The sequence below is a fragment of the Copadichromis virginalis genome, linkage group LG8, assembly GCF_057382275.1.
Source record: "Copadichromis virginalis isolate Kocher_CV1m ecotype Utaka linkage group LG8, C_Virginalis_male_GT1.1, whole genome shotgun sequence".
In the NCBI taxonomy this organism is placed as follows: domain Eukaryota; kingdom Metazoa; phylum Chordata; class Actinopteri; order Cichliformes; family Cichlidae; genus Copadichromis; species Copadichromis virginalis.
The window spans coordinates 22,339,469-22,359,029 of NC_140625.1; the positions used below are offsets into that span (position 1 = coordinate 22,339,469).

General features: G+C 40.2%; 2 protein-coding genes across 5 annotated transcripts in view; both read right to left on the reverse strand.

The window, feature by feature from the left end:
• The window catches only part of LOC146703355 (potassium channel subfamily K member 1-like), a 6,510-nt gene extending 2,640 nt beyond the window's left edge, over window positions 1-3,870 (reverse strand). The window contains exons 1-2 of the mRNA XM_085466556.1: window positions 3,358-3,870; window positions 1,117-1,521 (exon numbers count right to left, since the gene is read on the reverse strand). Coding sequence (XP_085322682.1) covers window positions 1,117-1,521; window positions 3,358-3,709 — 757 coding nt within the window. The 5' untranslated portion in view covers window positions 3,710-3,870. The remainder of the gene's footprint in view (window positions 1-1,116; window positions 1,522-3,357) is intronic.
• A 537-nt stretch (window positions 3,871-4,407) lies between these two features.
• LOC146703356 (thrombospondin-2-like) lies at window positions 4,408-19,130 on the reverse strand. 4 transcript variants are annotated; one of them, XM_085466561.1, is made up of 22 exons: window positions 18,710-19,128; window positions 18,340-18,532; window positions 18,140-18,205; window positions 17,895-18,031; window positions 16,845-17,360; window positions 16,139-16,232; window positions 15,862-16,026; window positions 15,445-15,621; window positions 15,186-15,359; window positions 14,746-14,876; window positions 13,918-14,052; window positions 13,617-13,835; window positions 13,403-13,510; window positions 13,149-13,308; window positions 12,765-12,883; window positions 11,567-11,801; window positions 10,819-11,046; window positions 10,600-10,730; window positions 10,347-10,487; window positions 10,068-10,165; window positions 7,194-7,333; window positions 4,408-4,774 (listed from the first exon to the last, which is right to left on the reverse strand). In XM_085466561.1, the coding sequence occupies exons 3-22, from the start codon at window positions 18,201-18,203 to the stop codon at window positions 4,767-4,769; spliced, it is 3,180 nt and encodes a 1,059-aa protein (XP_085322687.1). In that variant the 5' UTR covers window positions 18,204-18,205; window positions 18,340-18,532; window positions 18,710-19,128; the 3' UTR covers window positions 4,408-4,766. The 4 variants fall into 4 exon arrangements, with proteins under 4 accessions (XP_085322687.1, XP_085322684.1, XP_085322686.1 ...); XM_085466558.1 differs by lacking the exon at window positions 4,408-4,774 and having other exon boundaries at window positions 7,177-7,333; window positions 18,710-19,129; XM_085466560.1 differs by lacking the exons at window positions 4,408-4,774; window positions 18,710-19,128 and having other exon boundaries at window positions 7,177-7,333; window positions 18,340-18,613.
• Window positions 19,131-19,561: the final 431 nt, after the last annotated feature.

A 19,561-nucleotide genomic window follows, 5' to 3' on the forward strand; every position in this document is an offset into this window, starting at 1 on the left:
AAATATGAAGCATTCACCTTTATGGATTTGATTAAGTCATTCTCTTTTAAAACTCATCAGAGTATTTTTGTTATAAGAAATGAAGGCTGTTCTTTAAAGAAAATTGCCAAAAAGCTAAAGGTTTATTAAAACACTACGTATTACTAACTAAAGCATCTGGCTCTTACAGTTATCATTTAGGGAGCTTCCTAACTCTAGAAACAGAAACTGTGATGTTCTTGTTTACTTGCTTAGTTGCGCACTCCACCCCCCTTTGTACTCCTGTTAAAGCCACTTTGCACTGTTGTATGAAGAAAGTAGTGCACACCTGTGTATAAGTTGTTCAGGTTCTCTACAATGTCCAAACAGAGAGAAATGGCTGGTGGGAATTGGGAGTGAAAGCACTGCTACCCCATGCTAAAAAGACCCGGATGAGATGGTTCAGGCATTTTCTTACAATGCCTACTAGGTGTTTGGAGATTTTCTGGGCAGGTCCCATTGGGAGAAGACCCTGGGATAGACTCAAACACACTATATATCTCATCTGGCATGGGAAATCCTCGTAATCTGGCAGGAGGAACTGGGGAGAAGGATGTCTAGAATATCCTGCCTAGCCTGTTGACTGACTTTAGCAAAGGGGAAGATCATGAATGGGTGGCTCAATTCTTAGAAAAACTCTGATGAATATCAGAAGACGTTTACCTTATTTTCAGAGTCACTGAGCCTGATTCTCCATGTGTTTATTGACTTTTTAAATCAATAGAACAGCTTTTAGTTGTGAAAACATAATTATATTTGAATTGCTTCTTTTTATTTTCTAATGATCCAATAACCTTGTAGCATGATAGATGGCATTTTACACATTGTGTCTTTGGAACAAAGGGTGTATTTATATAGATATTTTATTAAAAGTCAGGAATTTCTAGGTGTCGGTTTAGCTCAGAGGTTGAGCAGGAGACACGAAGGCCTTTACTGTGCGTCTTCTCTGTTTTCACTAAAAACTATCTTATAGGCAAGAGAAAGCCCAAAAAATATTCCAGATTTTGATATTTAATTGTTTCTTTTTACAACATAAATGATCTATTTCATGATATATTAGATTAAAAAAATGTGACTGCCTTTTTAAATTCTACTCACCTGTAATGGCCAGCCGGTAGAGGTGTGGGTGTGGATTTACGTCTTTACTGGGAGTTTCTCCTGGTACATAATCTCCAAGGCCAATAGTTGTCAGAGAGATGAAGCAGAAATACAGAGCCTCTAGGAAGTTCCAGTCTTCCTCGAGAGCGACAAAGATCCATGCAGGGATAATTACAAAGATAAGGGTCGTGATGAAGGCAAGGAAGGCAGCATGGATGACTCCCAGGTGTGCCTTAGACATAGCCCATCGTCGATGGAAGTAGGACAGTGGACGACGTGTGACCACGGACATGATCCATTGAACCGCAGCAGAGAGGAAGAAGAGGGTAACAGGGATGCCAAGGAGGGAGTAGAAGATACAGAAAGCCTTCCCCCCATCAGAGAGAGGAACAGTGTGGCCATAACCTGAAGACACAACAAAACATGCAGCACTATGTAAATTACAGAGTTACAGTAATAAAAGGAGGAATTCTCCTCCAGGATTCACCCGGGATTTGTGAAAACTAACTGTAGTTAGCGTCAAACAAGACTCGTCAAGTCTTAAAATGAAGCAGGCTATAGAAATAAAGAAATAATTTATTTATTTTTAACATTTTTTAGGATATCCTCTGTAAACTTTGCATGATTTCATGCTGCCTATTAGTTTCCTTTTGGTTAATATAAGCTACCACTTGTGCCATGTCGTATGTGATGCAACAACTACTCTGTTAAAATGCTAATATAGCCATTATAAACTTATATCTCAAAGGTCCTCCTAGACCTCCAGAAAACTGAAAAATAAATAAATTCATGCATTCATATAAACATAAAAGTCTCACCCTCAAGAAGTGTTGGCGACAAATGCTGAAGGTTTGCACAAAAACTTATCGTTTTTTTTATTTATCTTAAAAAAACAAATGAGTTGAGATAAGGATTTATTCTTCTAGAGACGCATTTACTGATATGTCTGATAAAAATACTACTTTCCTGAGTGTATTACTTATACAAAGGCCCTGAAAGGCAGGACAAATACTGCTTTCATGGATTATTTATAGAATCTGGACCAAAATTCATACAATACAATAACAATACATGTAATAGAGACACCTTGAAACACACACTATTTATAAAAGGACATTTAAGCTAGACCTTGATCAATAAAATTAGGCAGAGGGATTTTTCTCATCTTGGTTAATCTTGACTTAAATACACAAAACATTATTACATGATATATTGAATTTCTCCATCATTTAACACGGCTTGCTTACTGTTAGTTCACTTACCGTACATGTCCAAATGACCAAGGGAGCTATTTTTATGTCATTTCTCTTTGCTCACATTAAACTGAGGTAACAGAAAAGTATATCAGTAACAAAGTAACAAATTCATTACTGTCTTTAGTAAACATTTCCAGCATCTGTGCTTTATTTGATTATTCATTTTTACTTTTATGAGTACTTTCTTCTCGTTGCAGTTTTAAAACAGGTTTGTTACTTTAGGCTTAACACGTTTGAGGGAAGTTTTTGTTTCACTTCACTGCGTGCCTTAAAACATCAAATCGATTTGAGGATAAATGGAGGGAACGGTAAAACAGAAAAGATATTCCTATTTGTGTATCCATCACTAGAGCGAACAGAAAGGAAGTATCCTTTGTAAGTGGCAGGTCATTTCAAATGCAATGTTTCTGTAAGTTCAACAAAGATCAGTAAAAACACAAACTGCTTGTGTGCAGTTTGTCACACAGTGTCTGCTAGCAAAAGGTACGGCTGCTGTATTTCCCAGGGAGAGAAAAGAGTTTGAGATAACTTCACTGAGAGATGGAGAATGATGTAAGAAACACAGGACAGGAGAGGAAGGAGACAGGTTATATTTAAAGGTAAGGACTGCTCAGTGACATGCGATAAACTGGATAAACTGAAATTTAAAGCTAGTCTATTGTAATTCTACATACTTGTCTGAACTTGAAGGTTATTTAAAGTCCAATGCAGTTAATAATTCATTCCCTTAACTACTATATTTTTTCTCCTTTGGAAAGAAAAAAATGAACATCCTAAACATTTATTATTCAAACCACATTATTTTCCAATGTGTTAAAAGTGGCTACAGGGGATCTTTAACCATAGACTTATTAGTTACAGCGAGGAAACCTGTTTATATAGCGTGCCACAAATTTACATTTATTCAGCTAAATGGGCCACTCACATTTTCGACTCTCGAAGCAAAGGCTTTTAAAGTCTGAACACCTGTATCCGTTGGACTCACCTGTTGTGGTCAGCACGGTGCTGGTGAAGAACAGGGAGGACACAAAGTCCCAGCTACGCTGGGTGTCGTTACCCAGGATGGACACTCCATAGTTACTGGCCTCGAGAGCGCGGGCCAGGAGCTCCTCTAGGCGAGCGTCAGACACACAGGAGTTGTTCCTCAGGAAGTCCCGTAGATCCGCTTTGAGCTTCTGCCGGAGCGCGTCTTCGTACGGCAGCTCGATGGCGGAGAAGATCCCGGCGCCGACGATGAGGTAAAGGATGTAAGCGACAACCAGCAGGCCGAAATTCAACGCTGACTGGTGTCTGTCTATAAACCGACGGCACGCGCCTCTTGTGCACCCGCGTACCATCCCACTTGCTTAAAGTTTGTTTATTAAAAAAAAAAAAAAGTACTCAGTTTAATTTAAATAAATAGAAATCCTGGAATCTTTTGGTAGAGACTTCTATGCTGTACTCGGTGGATGGACTCGTCTTCCTCATTCTTCATTCCTCAGTGGTAGGGCAGTGGTGACGTCACTTATTCACCTTACCAGGTGGAGTGCGTCTTTAACTGCACTTCCCTCTCAAGCCGGTCGAACGGGTTTTCTGTTTTGAGTCAATGGAAATTAATTAATAAATCATGAGCAAGGTCAGCTTTCTTCGGTGACCCAGATTTACTGCGACCAAACATACATTTTGCATTATTAAAACAGCAGAACATCATTTTAAACCAAAAGACCATCTTTTATAGGGGTTAGGATACACCCTATACTTTCCAAGCCCATTTTCTTCTTTATTATTCTAAAAAAAAAAAATTCAAACACTGTTTTTGAATAAACTTATGTGTTATCTAAACTTTGTGTGCTTCCATTTTCTTACACTTTTACTCCTCCATATCCCCGTGGACAGTTTTATCAGAGCGTTGAAAATCCTCGTTGTTTGTAATTAACACCTTTACCACTAGAAGACGCTAGAGACCATGTTTCTACAGTCGTGTGTGTGCGAGTGTGTGTGTGTGCATACTGTGAGCTACTGGCGTCATCAGAAAAGAAAAAAGGAACAGTTGATTAAAAAAAACATTTTATTGATAAGTAACCGCCAGACATGTGCTCCACTTACTCCATCATCAATTTATCTTTGCATCTTTCCCTCTCATGTCTGGCATCTAGCAATAAATAATTATTTACAGCCATTAGGGAAGCACAAAATGAAAAGCAACAAGAAGTTACAGTCATTAGAGATGCTGTCAGAGCAGTAATATACAGTGAATGAGACAGCCTGAAATCAATACTGCTGCATACAAAGCTGACAGATAGAGGATGGTCATTAATTGATAGTCTTGGCTGGATTAACGCCTGAGTCTGGTGTATCCTCTCTCTCTCTCTGGTGGATATTTGTGGAATTCCCAAATTATCCCGAGACAATAATTCAGTTATCTAAGAATCAAAAAGAAAAATAGCCACTTTTAGGAACTGCTGTGTGGAGACATGATCTGAAGCAGTGATAGTAGGTAAGGTAAGTTCAACACAGAAAACATTGCACTTTTTGACAGTTGTACAGTTGCTGATATGACAATACATTTCAGATGGTTCCACTATAAAAAAAAGTAGATAAATTAATTTAATAAAGTGTTTAAAGCACAAAAGGTACAATTATTTCGAAAAGTGTAAAAAAAAATGGCCACAGATTTGTGCTGCTGGACTCCGCCCCCCTTTTCTCTCCTATACTAATCTTGTGATCTTTAAGAGGTGCCTGATCGTCAGATAGGAAACTACTCTAGGTTTTACCTTAAAGGTGGTGTATTGTACCACCTTTAAGGTGTACAATACACCTTACAAGTTTTATACATCACCCACAGCAGCAGAGGGCAAAATTAACTGACTCAAAAGCTTGCTTAGTTACTAAAGAATGAGTGAGGAATGCTTCAGGAATGACCTTATAGCTAATGAAAAATTCATCAGTACCTACCTAATAACTCCTGGTCTAGGACTTTATAGTAAATAAAGAACAAGCTAGGATGTATTATATTAATAAGTTATTAAGTAATAATTACTTCATACACTCACTGCTTTGTTAGACACACCTGGTCAATTGCTTGCTAATGCAAATAGCTAATCAGCCAATTTCATGGCAGCAACTGAATGGATTCAGGCATGTAGATATGGTCACGAGGACACGCTGAAGTTCAAACCGAGCATCAGAATGGAGAAGAAAGGTGATTTAAGCGCATTTGAATGTGGCATGGCTGTTAGTGCCAGATGGGCTAGTCTGAGTATTTCAGAAACGACTGATCTACTGGGATTTTCCACACAACCATCTGTAGGGTTTACAGAGAATGGTCCAAAAAAGGAGAAAATATCCAGTTAGCAGCAGTTCTCTTGGAGAAAAATGGCTTGTCGATGCCAGAGGTCACAGGAGAATGGCAGACTGCTCTGAGCTGATAAAAAGGCAACAGTAAATCAAATAACCACTCGTTAAAACCGAGGTATCTAGAGGAGCAACACATAGAACCTTGAAGCAGATGGGCTACGGCAGCAGAAGACCACACTTGGTGTCCCTCCTGTGGTAACTGAGGCTACAGTTTGCATGGGCTCACCGCAATTAAACAACGTAAGATGAAATGTGTCCCAATTTCTGCTCTGACACTTGGATGGTATAATAAGAATTTGGTGTGAACAACATGAGAACATGAATCCATCATGCCTTACAATTACAGTTCACGTTGTTGTTGGTGTGATGGCGTAGGCGATATTTTCTTGGCAAACTTCGGGCCTCTTAGTACCAACTGAGTATCATTTAATCATCACATCTGACCTGAGTATTGTTGCTGACCATGTCCATTCCTTTATGACCACAGTGTTTCCCGAACACGAGTTCACTGTACTTAAATGACCTCCACAGACACAGGGTCTCTATCCAATAGACCATGTTTGTGAAGTGATGGAACGGGAGATTCACGTTGTAGATGTACAGTGAATAAAACTGCAGCAACTGCGTCTCATGTTCATGTCAAAATCTCTTAGGAATGTTTCCAGCGCATTGTTGAATCTGTGGCATGAAGAATTAGGGCAATTCTGAAGAGAAAAGATGGTCCAAACCAGTACAAGCAAATTGTACCTAATGAACTGACCAGTTAGTGCAGTTATCTGTATACGTACTGCTGCAAAACCTCATACAAAGTAGTTACTTAGTAGTTACAGATTTTTTCAGCATGACTCCTCCATTGCCTGTAGTCCATAATTACTTAATAAATTTTAAAAAGAGCAGGGTCCTCAAAAAGTATCTCAGTATTCAACATTCAAACGCACTTATATGAATAACTTAATTCTTTGTAACATAATAAAGGCAAACACCATAAAAATGTAATGTAGAAACTACTAGAGGAACAACTTATTTACGTTTCTTACACTAAAATTTGCCTTCACCATGCCAGTCATATAATAACATGTTAATAATCTGTGCATAATCACAGGAGGCAGGGGGTAATTAATGGTAAGGTAAACCTGAAATAATGAGAAACCACTGAAGTATGCTTTGGTCCTTGATGCCACATAAAAAGAGCAACAAGTAATCAGTGTAAGTAATTACTGTATTGAGTTATGAGGACAGTGGCAAGCTGTTAAGGCAAGGATAATTATGAACTCACCGGTACCTAATGATTCACTAACACAGGATCTCCCAGTTGATTCTTTAGTAAATAATATTTTTCACATGGAATGCCAAGAGCTGGATTTATTAGGGAACTATCAATGAGCGTTTACTATCAGGCCATTGCTGATCCATTCCTCACTTGCACTTTACTAAAAAGGCACATTTTTGTTTCACTTAATATAAAGTGTTAGCAGGATGTCTTACCTCTACACTCATATCTGAGGTCTGAGAAGATAACATGTTCCTGAGAGAACACAAACAGTCCCAGTCTGCCTCCAGCCAGGGTGTGGTCATACACGGCCCCCGAGTCGGACAAAATGTCCCTGCCCTCGTACACCACCACCCTGCAAAGGAAGCACAGTATAGCCAACCCAGTGCAAATCAGCCGTAGTACAACACTACCATGTTCACATTAAATTTAAGTTAAAATCATAAGTAAAATGCAAGATAACCTGCAGAAAGTAACTAAAGGCATTTCAATTTCAAATAGTATCATCAAGGACATTTTTGAGGTATCTTTTCTATTCTTCTTCTTTTTCTGCTTGTCCTTCGCAAAGTTACTATAAATTCACACTTTACGTTTTTCTTGACGTTGCATACTTAACTTTTTTTTCACGGACATCACAGAGGACGTGATGTCAGTTGGAGATATATTCATAGCAGTTACAATGGAGCTTTGGAGCAAGTATCCAAAATATCAATACATGTCCGTCCTTCACAGTCAAAGAGCAGGAGCTTCTTTTCAGCCTCACATTCACTTAGTGTACAGTTGTACATTCATTCTCCAGTACAGTCATTCAGTAACAGGAATGCAGCACTGCCACAGCATGTATCAAAAAAGAGTATTTTTTCAAATCTGTCACATAACAGCTTTTTTCTCTGACTTCTGTTTTTTCCAGATTGGAAATCTCACTATGGCAATGCTGTTGTTTTCCCCATCTGCACATAAACAGCACAGAGCACAGAGAACTCGTAGCCTGGGGTTGTTTTTATTTTGTTGTTGTTTTTTTTTTTTTTATCCAGGCTATTAGTGAGAAATACAACTAAACAGAAGTAGATGTGGCAGGTTGAGGAGAAGTGGGTTGGACTTGGAAAGTGAATTACACTGTTATCATAAAATAACTCTTAGAGATTGATGATGTCCTCGAGTGTAAGAACATTTCAGGCTGACACAAATGTGATTTCCACAGATTGAAGAAGTCATTCTGCAGATTGTTGTTGCACTAAAACCTACATGACCTGAACTGGGCCACAAAAATTTTATTTCAAAGAACATGCCCAGATTTTTCTATTTTTTACCTATAATAACATTAATTTTAATAGTTTGCCATACATGCAAATATACACAGGCATGTTCAGCGCTATCACAAATGTCTAAAATTCCTGCCTGCAAGTTGGATTTTGACTTAAAATTAAGAAGTTTCTTTGGAAATAATAGGCAATAATGTATTCCGTGGGTAGTAATTGGGTTAAAAAATACTGGTATGGTCCTATAAAAGCCAAGCCAATAATACCTGAATGTTCAGCTGTAAATGTTCAGTTGTTTCCACTAGAAAAGAGCTCGAGTTCTCCTGAGGAAACCTGCCAATCTAATTCTAAAAGTTTGGTGGATTCCAAGATCATAATCCAGCTGTGACAGCTGTTTATGACAGCTCAACCCCAAAAATATAAATTAAATCCAGGTTCCAAATACAAAAAACCAGCCGAGCGACAAATGTTTCATCTCAGTATATCTGGGGTTTTTTTTAAACTTAGGTTATTGTGTAAGTGTATCTAATGAAAGCATGTAAAAAATTTGCCTTAATACTATGAAAAAACCCATTACAGGCAATCAAAAGTCATGCAGTCATGATAAAACTTGAAAACTTTGCCATGAGTCCTGTGACAAACTAAGTACACCCTTAATGCTTCCATAGGACTTAAGTAATGCAAAAGACTTTACCTCAACCTAGCTGTCAAGCACAGTAGTGGAGGTGTGATGATTTGTATATGTTTTGCGGCCACAAGACCTGGGCACCGCACAGCCACTGAGTTAGCCATGAGCTTCCCTGTATACCAAAGTATTCTAGAGTCAAACTTGACACCATCTATATGACACCTACAGCTTGGCTAGCAAATCTATAGGAGAATGGCTGAAAAAGAAAAGAATCAAGGTGATGCAATGGCCCAATAAAAGTCCAGACGTCAACCTGATTGATATGCTGTGGCGAGACCTTAAGAGAGCTGTGCATAAACAAATGCTCGGAGACGTCAATGAGCCGATTCACCACTGTAAAGAAGATCGGGCCATAATCCTCCACAAGGACGTGAGAGACTGATCACGTCAAACAGAAAATGATAACATCAAGTTATTGTTGCTAAAGAAGGAATGCAAAGAGTCCTGTGAAAAACGTTCTTTTTCACATGACTGTCGGAGATAAGGACGCACTTTTTAATCATATTATTTTGCTCTAGCATATCTAAACCCTCATGACTTCCTGACTAGCCACAAGAAATTTTCAGGCCTGACATCTAAGCTCTGTTAAAAACAACAGCAAAATTCATTTTACACCCACTCCATGTGTCACAAGCTAAAGCCCAAATCTCATTTTTTGTCAGCATGATTTTCTCTGTAACCAACTTTGAGCATCAATCTCATGGGATATATCATAGTTTCAAAGCAACATTGGCCCAATTAAATGTTGATGATGTAGAGTAAGAGAAACATGTGTCAGAGAAAACTTCAAAAAATGCATTTGGGATAAACTTTTAATACTTAAATCATCATGTGGGATAGGTTGCTGGTCAAAACAAGTTACGGGATAACATATGAAAAGTCTCTTTTTCCTACATTTTGATACGAGGCTAATCTTCTAGCTGTATTTAATCATATTTTAAGTTGATTCTGAGTGGGTCAGGTGGGAGGATTCACTGATCTTTCATGGAAAAACCCAGAAGTATAACTACTTCACAGAGCAATATCTTCTGTCAGAAATGAATATATGCTGCATATTCTGGGGTCACTGCTTCTTTCAAGAATCAATAATCCATAATAAATCAAACCACAGTTGTGGTGACACTTTACATTATGGTTTGTACCTGATAAACCCAGTCTTGGGTCGGTGGATAAGGTGCATGCGGTAGGGTGTGTAGTCCTTCCAGGCAATTTTATTGGGGTCGTGCCACAAAGTTCTGACCTGAAACATATTCAGGCGCCACGGAGGACAATCATATTTACCAGAGTATCTAATGTTTACTGCGCCAAACAATTTAATATTCAGAAAGTGTTATCTTTTAAGATAAGATTTTCTTTGTATTTTTTATGATACTGAAAGCACAATAAAAAGGTGGCAGATTTATGAGTTTACTCATTCTAACCTGGTGTCTAGTGTTTCCTGTGTGCCACAGAGCATTGCGCAGATACTCCCCTGGTCCTGTGTTTGAGTTGACCAGTTTGATTGAGACTCCAGCAGTGCCGAAAGCTTTGGTTGGCTTTTTCTCCCAGTAGGCCTGAGACACCTGCGCTTACAGAAAAAAAATCAATGTGGTGGAGAGAAATGGTTACATGTTCTCTATTATGTATTTTAAGTTTATTGCTTGTGAGAATTAAGAGTCAGCGTTCAGCTCGCACCTGTTTCCACATGACAACGTAGAAGCGTTGACTGGACTGATAGGCAAACACAATCCCTGCGTAGTCGTCATCTCGGTTAGTATTTACATAAAATGTGACACTGAAGTCCACGGCGCTGAACTTGTCGTATCCTGTTCAGACACAGGAATATTATTCATGTTGACTAATCACTTTCATTATATGTCTTATATGTTTAGTGTTTTTTATGGTTAATCTCACCTAAAGCGATCCCGGGGTCAGAGTTGGCAATCTGCAGCAGCTCTGTACCCTGGCTGCGGATGACCCAGAGGGGGTCAGACTGCGTGGTGCCTTTAGGGTCCAACAAAACAACCTGAAACTTCCGGAAATCTGTAGACCCAATATCCTGGTTCAGGGGACAGGGATCCAACGCATCTGGAATACTGTCATTGTCAAAGTCATCAAAGCATGCGTCTCCACTGCCATCACCTGAAAGAATAAAGAAAAAAGAGAACAAGTGTAACTTGACTTTTCCTTATTATTTTTTGCCAAGATGGGGGAAAAGAACTGGACAAGATAACATGAAAATGTACTAAGAAAACCATGTATGATGGTGGATAGATCAACCTTTTAAGTATTATTAATTACACTACAGAGAGCCATTAAGTGTTTATGTTGATGTCCAAGATCAATATGACCTAAAGCAATGGAAACTGGACTGATAGTCACAAACTTTTATTTCATGACTGCAAAATCCATTAATCATAAATTGTACAAGTTATTTTCCCTGTGTGACAGCAAACTATTTGTTCATGTCTGTATTTTGATATTAGCTATGTAAAGCCTGACACACCTATGACTGGCTAGAATGGGAATCAGGTCTTATTTTATTTTTAAATGAAATCAAATTGCTCACTTTTTTTTATTGATTTGAAACATCCCTGTTTACTTTCTATTTTGCCTCCTTGGGTAGACTAGGATAGGATAGCTCAGCTGTAACAACACTGACCATCAGAGTCTACCTGGTCCCTGTTGGGTACCAGTCTGCAGTTGTCACGGTCATCAGGGATACCGTCATTGTCGTCGTCATGGTCACAAGCATCTCCCTTTCCATCTTTGTCGTGGTCAGCCTGATTGCTGTTGGCAATATAGGGGCAGTTGTCTAGAGTGTTTTGGTGGCCGTCCTCATCGATGTCCTCATTGTCGTCGCACATGTCTCCCACCAGGTCACTGTCAGAGTCAAGCTGCCAACACATGTGGATGTAGTGTATAATATGTTTTGGGTCACTACAAACAGCATTATTTATTTAGTGCAGGGAATACTTCTGTATTAGCCTGGGGGCTCGGATTAGATGAGAAATTAGCTAAAATATATAAATAAATAAAAAAGAGGTCACAATTAAATGAAATTAAATCTTACGGTTTCTCTTAAGGTCCTACCTCAGCATTTCAATCAAGTTGAGTTTTGGGACTATAGCACTACCTAGATACTTTCTTTTTCTGTTGTAGATTTACTGCTGTGCTTGGGATCATTATACTGTTGCATGGCCCAGTTCCAGCCAGGCTTTAACTGTTGGAGAGATAGGCTTACATTTGATAGAATACTTTGTTATGTTATGCATATTTGTTCATGGTTGACTCAATAAAGTGACCAGACCCTATGATTTGGGCAAAACAAGCCCAAATCATCATCATCCATCCAACCAAAAGCTGGAAATGATAAGCTAAAAATATGGCGACCAGTTACAAGCGTTAGCTAATTGTATGAATTATCAGTTAAAATTATTAATTAAACATAATAAGTAAATATTTCTCTAAAATCAAAAGTTGGAAATAATTAACTAAAACATGTCTCACAGTTGGAACTGCTAGCTCAAAGCATCAATAAACAAAATAGCTTTCTAAACATTGGCTAACCTGTGGCAGCAGCATTTAATGAAGAGTTTTTAAATATAATAGTGACTAAAAGTAGTTGATTAATGGGTGACGGAGTTTTCTTACTGTAACTAATGAATTGTAAGCAACATATAATCACAAAGAGTTTAAAATAAACTGGAGGCAGTCCGAATCTAACTTTAAAATGAGCTCAAATGCACTTATTTAAATATAAAAGGTATGTTCATAAACAGATTAGTAGATTCATCTGACAGGGTTTTGGGGGTAAGTCAGAAGAAAAAAATGTTTGAAAACTTGATTTTTTCAAGAACCTGGTCTGGGTTATGTAGAAGTGGACAGTTGTCACACTGGTCTCCGACACCATCCAGGTCTGTGTCCCTCTGGTCGGTGTTGTAGACTAGAGGACAGTTGTCCCGGTCATTCAGAACCTCTGAAAGAATAGACAGAAACACACACACATACACAGCCTTTAGACTGATTTTTAAAAAAAAAATTTTTTTGTGAACATAACCAGACAAATAATATACATCAAGGCTATGTTTCGGTAAATTCAATTTCATCTATATTTTCAAGTTCATATCTACTTTTTTTGAGTTATTATATTGCCAGCACTGTCACTTTATTACCACCAATTGATCCTGATTCCAAGCAGACTAGCTGCACATTCAAGGCCTGGTACAATGAGTTGTTCTTACCGTCTCCATCTATGTCGATGCTGCAGGCGTCTCCCTCTCCATTGTTATCAGTGTCTGTCTGCATAGGGTTGCTTTCAAATGGACAGTTGTCGCAGCTGTCCCCAACCCCGTCCCTGTCAGAATCAAACTGCCGAGGGTTGTACATCAGCGGGCAATTGTCCTGTGTCAAAAAAACACACATTCACATGGATGTTTGCATACGGCAAGACACGCCTGTTTTCAATCATGGCGACTTTAAAGTGGTTTTGTCTCACCCTTTCATCTGTGATGCCATCATTGTCATCATCAGGGTCACAGGCATCGCCCTGTCCGTCCGCATCCAGGTCTTCCTGTCCAGAGTTTGGCAGCATGGGGCAATTATCCTGCAGCCAGTCACAACAAAGATTAATGGTATCCAACCAGAATGCAGCTCGGGTATCTCTCAACAAGTCTGAATGATTTTAGCTCACGCTGAAGTAGATATCTTACCTTTTCACAGTGATAGGTGGCATTCTGCTTGCAGGGTAATCTATTATTGGGCCAGCCATCCAGATCAGAGTCCTCACCACACAGGGAGCCATCGCCAGCAAACCCCACCGCACACACACACTTGTACAAGACCTCAGACGCCAGGCCAAGGTATATACACTCAGCATACTTGTGGCAAGTGTGTGTGTTGTCTTTGCAAGGGTTATACGGTTCACACACCTACAAACAGAGCAGCTCTTTGAGAATCCAAAAGTCTCTACGGTTAATGACTGCAGGTCAAAGCAAAGAGAAAAACACCTGCCTGCCTGGTTTTCAGGGCTTCATCCAGACCGAGGCCATACGGTTGAGTGCCTTTATGGCGCGGCGGACAGGGCAGGCAGTAGAATCCAGGGTCTGTGTTTATGCACAGTGTAACACACACTCCCTCCACTTCACACTGAAGAGATGGAGGTTGAGAGATTATCCATGTTCAGCATATCAAACATGAACTGTACAAAGGTGTTACGCGTGTTGAAAGAAAATCTCTTTGTCAGGATCAGACTACAGAATATTTCAATGGTTACTAAGTCAGAGAAGTTAAAAATGAGTCCACTGACTTCTGGAAATGTCATTAGCGCTTCAGATAAGTATCGGAAAAATTAAAGTTTTGACAAAACGATTCCATCAGGCAAAAAGTTAATGACTGATGAAAGTTCTTAATCTCTGGAGGAATATGAATATCTGTACCAAAATTCTTGGTAGTTCATCTAGCTGTCTTGTCACTTAAATCAAAACCATAAATGTGATATTAGAGGAAAAATCTGGGTCACCAATGTTATTCGGATGCATCATCTGGGAGCCATAAGGTCTAAAAAATTCCCAATAATTAATTCCATAGTTATAGAGACACTTTAACATATGCAACCAACTGACAGGCAGGCATTATCATCACTGGAAACGGCCCTGCTGACCTTGTCAAGTTGGGCCACAATTCACTGCAAGGAAATAAAGATAACTCCCTAAAAATCAATGAAATGCAGCATTATGCTAAGGAATTTTGAGGAGGACCTTTCCTACGCCATGCATCAGCGAAGTTAGGCCATTGTTGCGCTCATATTGTGTAGTGTGATCCTGTGTCTAATCTCATTACCTCATTCTCATCTTCACAATGAGTGCCGTTACCACTGAAACCCAACGGGCAGCGTCCACATTCCCATGATCCATCGCGATGCGTTGTGCATTTAACCCCAGGAAAACAAGGATTAGAAAGCAAGCACATATCTGAAATGCATAAAAATTTACACATAAAAGTCTTTTACACTTAGTCACAAAGCAAATTGTTCAAGTGTGGGTCAATTGCACCATAATGATTCTGAAGGAATTCATATTCGAATCATTTCTCTTTTCTATCCTAAGCCTCTGTAATTGAATAAAGCAGAGCAAACAGTGAAGGATATTATTTCTTAATCCTCAATTGTTTGAAAACATGTTCTCTCCAATAAAATGGGATTAAGGTTCTCTATGTATGTGAGGCTTAGCCTGCATGTAGAATGACATTAGTTGGTACAGCTGCACAAGGTTAAGGTTTACCTAAAGGACATAGTTGTTTGTTACATCCTTCATAGTCCACAGCATCTCCAGCACAAGGCTTCCCGCCGTTCTGAGGGGCGGGGTTCACACACTCTCGCTGGCGACTCATGAGGCCCCCGTTACATGTCTCTGAACAGACTGACCATTCAGTCCAGGCCGTCCAGCCTCCAGCAACTACACCGAAATGCATCATTTACCTTTGAGCCACTTTTAATGCGTATGAGTGCTTTCAAATGTGCAGCTGTGCGCTCCTACTTACTCGGGCAGAGCGTGTTGTTGCAAGGTTGTGTCTCCATGGCGCTACCTGTGCACCCCTTGCCCCCCTTCTGTGGTGGAGGATTGTTGCACAGACGGACCCGTGTAATGTTTCCTTCTCCACATGTGGTTGTGCACGCAGACCAAGGAGACCAAAGGCCCCAGTTCCCGTCAGCACGCACTAGACAAATAAAGACAAAAGAAAGTCAGACCACCGCTACAGCTCAGCAGCGTACAGAGAACAAAACATGTTTCCAATTACGATTAGAATCTCTACGATCTCCATTTGTCTGAGGTTTCATATTTTCGCCGTCTGGGAATTGCCAGTTCACTGTTTTGAATAGGACTTGGCTCAGTCAGTCACTAAAAGAGCATTAAGCTGAAACAGGTGACAGATCCGATGTGCAGAGTGATGCCTTACCCTTGCGGTCACACTTCATCATCATGCAGCTGCGGGTTTGGACTGACGGGCCAGAGCAGGACGGCATGATGCCATTGCAGGATCGACCCCTTTGCTGCCCTCCACGTCCACAGGTGGCGGAGCAGTGGGTCCACTCAGACCATGGGGACCAGCCGTCTTCATCATCTTTATTACATACAGACAACAGACGTGTTGTTGTTGTTGTGTTTTTATTATATTTATTAATCTTGGCATCCATGTAAAGACAAAATCCCAGCTGCAGAAAAATGATACTCACTAAGACAGACAGGACAGCAACTTCCATCGACAAAAGACGGATTGATGCAGGACACAGGAGCACATGACACCTGTTGACAAACCACCTTTCCATCCTGGCAAGACAGTCCAGTGTTGATACATTTAGATTTTCTAACAATATCACATTATTGAATCCAGATGTTTTGCTGAATGCCAGTTCTTGCAAGGAATGGTATGTTTTCATGAGTCATAACAAGTCAGGCTAATCCTTCATCCCATCCTCAATAAAAATAATGGTTCTTATAAAAAGAAACAGACGTAGGGATGAGGATGAAGCATGCATAAAATATAGAACTTCTGGTAATAAATGAAACCACATTGCATACAAGTGAAACTTCCCCAATTGGTAAACATCGTTTAAAGGAACAGTTGGACATTTTTAAAATGCTGCATATTTGCTTTTTATTAAGTATTAGAGTGAAGCGAAGCAATAATAAGTTGCAGCAGTCAAGTCGTCAACCAAAGTCCTTGTGTATAAAAACATTGGTAAGCTACCTTGAAGATTAATTTAATGCTAAAGGTTGTCACTTATAATTTTCCATTTTACTTTGCTGGTGTAGATGATGATATTAATATCTGCTCTCTATCTCTTATATATCCTTAATTCAGTTAAATGCTTGCATGGTATTTCCCCAGGAAATTCTGCCAGTGTGTTATTGTAGTTAATAGATTTGTTCAGCACAAACCTGGCAAGTACAGGAGGTGCAGCTGTCAACCTCCCAGTCCTCCCCCTGCTCGTACACTCGTCCATCCTGCACGCACCATGCCTCACTGTCTCTGTCAAGATCATTGTCACTGCTGTCACCATCACCACCTCTGCGGCTGCTTCTGATGCTGCTGCTGATGCCACTGCCGTTGCCATTACCATTGCCACTGCCGCTGCTGTTGCCACTGCCATTGCTGCGGTCACGGCCGTGGCTGTTGCTGCTGCTGTTGCCGTTCCTGTTGCTGTTGCCATATCCTCTGCCACTACCGTTGCTGTGGCCACGGCCGTGGCTGCTGCTGCTGCTGCCGTTGCCGTTCCCATTGTCATTGCCCCTGCCATTGCCGTTGCTGTGGCCATGGCCGTGGCTGCTGCTGCTGCTGCTGTTGCCGTTCCCATTGCCTCTCCCATGGCCTTTCCCTTTGCCACTGCTGGTACCACTGCCATGTCTGTTACTGAGTTCATCCAAAGATATCCGTATCTCTTCATTTTCTTTGGACTGAAAATACTAAAATTAGCTAAATACATTTTTCAAATAAGAAAGTATTATTGTGTATTTATATTGAATGAGACCAGCCAAACTACTGTGGGCCATATCTGTGGGGAGATTTCCTCTTGGTTTTTTTTTTTTTTCCCCCAGAGGCATTTGCCACAGACCACAGTACTTCCTGACAGAAAATCCTTTATTTGTGCCATTTGCACTGGAAAAAGAATTACTCTCAGAATTTAAATTCAGTCAACTTTTCTGTGATGACACAGAATAAAAAGTGTATTACAACCTTGGTAAACACATAGTTATTGAAAATGGACTATTACTGGTTTAAATAATCTAAAAAGAATCTAAAAAAAAAGATTTAAAAATGTTCATGTTTAAAGTTACTTTTACCTTAAAAATGACACAACATTTTAACCTGTTTGCTAAAAAATATTTAAATTCTTGCTCATGCTGCTATAAAATAATGTACCATCAGGCAATAAGAAACACAATTTTAACAAATACCATGATAAATGTGCATGCTTTTATGCATCTTACTACTCTATCCAAGTCTTCGAGCAGGTTGTTGGTCACAACACGTAGGCCATGGATCTCAGTGAGCAAGCCAAACAGGTCCTCACACGGATGAAGACAGATTTGCGATGACAAGTTGCTGACCTTTGCGCCATCCACACCTGTGGAGGAGGCACGAGTATGTGTGGGCTTTTCAAGATTTAGATATGATTCTGCTTTAATGATAAAGAAACAGGCGGAGCAACTGTACTGATGCATATGTGTGGTACCTGCACACACTCCTGCTGCATAGAGGAATATCAAAAGCTGAAGGAGACCCCTCAGATAACCCATTCCTGCTTACACATAAATAACACATGCAGTCACCTTGAAATATAGAAAGTAACCTCCTATATAGAATCCAAGCAGATCTCAGGCATAGGAAATAAAAGAAAAAGAAGGACAAAAAGAGAGAAATAACCATGCATACCTGCGTTCTCCTTGCTCCTCTGCCTTTCCTGACTAGAAATCACAGCCAGTAGGCTCGTCCCTGCTGCAGCTCCGCAGGGGCTGTAGTGGAATGTCTCCTTTTCCTCTTCCTTGATTGCTTCCCTCCTTTATTATCTTCTCACCTTGGTATCCAGAGTGAAGATCACCAGCACAGTTCACTCAGTAATTTTTCACTGAATCATCCAAAGAAAAGAAAAAAGGGATGGGTTTGGTAAGAGAGTAATCTGAGTAAGAAACATGCAGACAGCTTTGTTAGTTCGGGAGAAATCTCAAACAGTGTTATTTGTTTGAGAGTGTGTGTGTCTGTGTATGTGTGTGTATGTGTGGCAGGAGCAGGGGCCATATTTTACCCGTGTGTCTGGCGATGAACTAGGCTGCATATCTCCCAGCGAGGAACCCAGCTGGATGGAAGGAACTGTGTCTGTGTGTGTGTTGACGTCTCGATGCAGGTTTCCCAGACACATCATTTACACTCTTCACTCTCCAAAATGAGACTTGCATGCACGAATGCACACACTCACACACCGAAACAGGCACACAGGCACAAACACACACTGTTACTGGCTGCACAAATTTTCCAATATTTTAGCAGCGAGAAAACTGGCATTACCATAAATCCTTTGCAAAAATTAGAGGCTCGATGCGTGTGTGTTTGCATGTGTGTGCTTTTGGAAGTGCTGTGTGCAGAAGATTGTGAGCTACGAGAAAACTGATGGAATACAAAAACATCTACTTCGGCTGGGATCTCTCTCTGTTTGGTCTTCTCCCTGCTGAGTCAAAAAGGCATCATCATCCCGAATCACATTTTCCATCTGTACACTCCACTTGTGGACTAATGAATCTCACAGATGTGTGTGCACACATGCATGCGCCTGTGCCCATACAAACACACTCACACAAAATCCCAACAAATTTTCTATTTCCAGATACCTAGAAACATCACAGCGGAGAACAAATAAGAACAGAGACCATGTTTCTTCCTGGAAGTGGTTCAGTGACGGAGACAGTGAAAGCAGGTGCTGTCACTGCTCTGGGAGTCAGAAAAAGCCCAAAAGTAATAAGATCTGAGGGGATAGAAAAAGGTAGAGTTGGGTGAGATTACTTGGCAGAGTCTAGCGTGACACGCTTGGAGTGATATGCTGTGCGGAAGGCACACTCTGTTCTGGGATCTGTCTCAAAGTCCTGACTCTGTTAGTCTTACA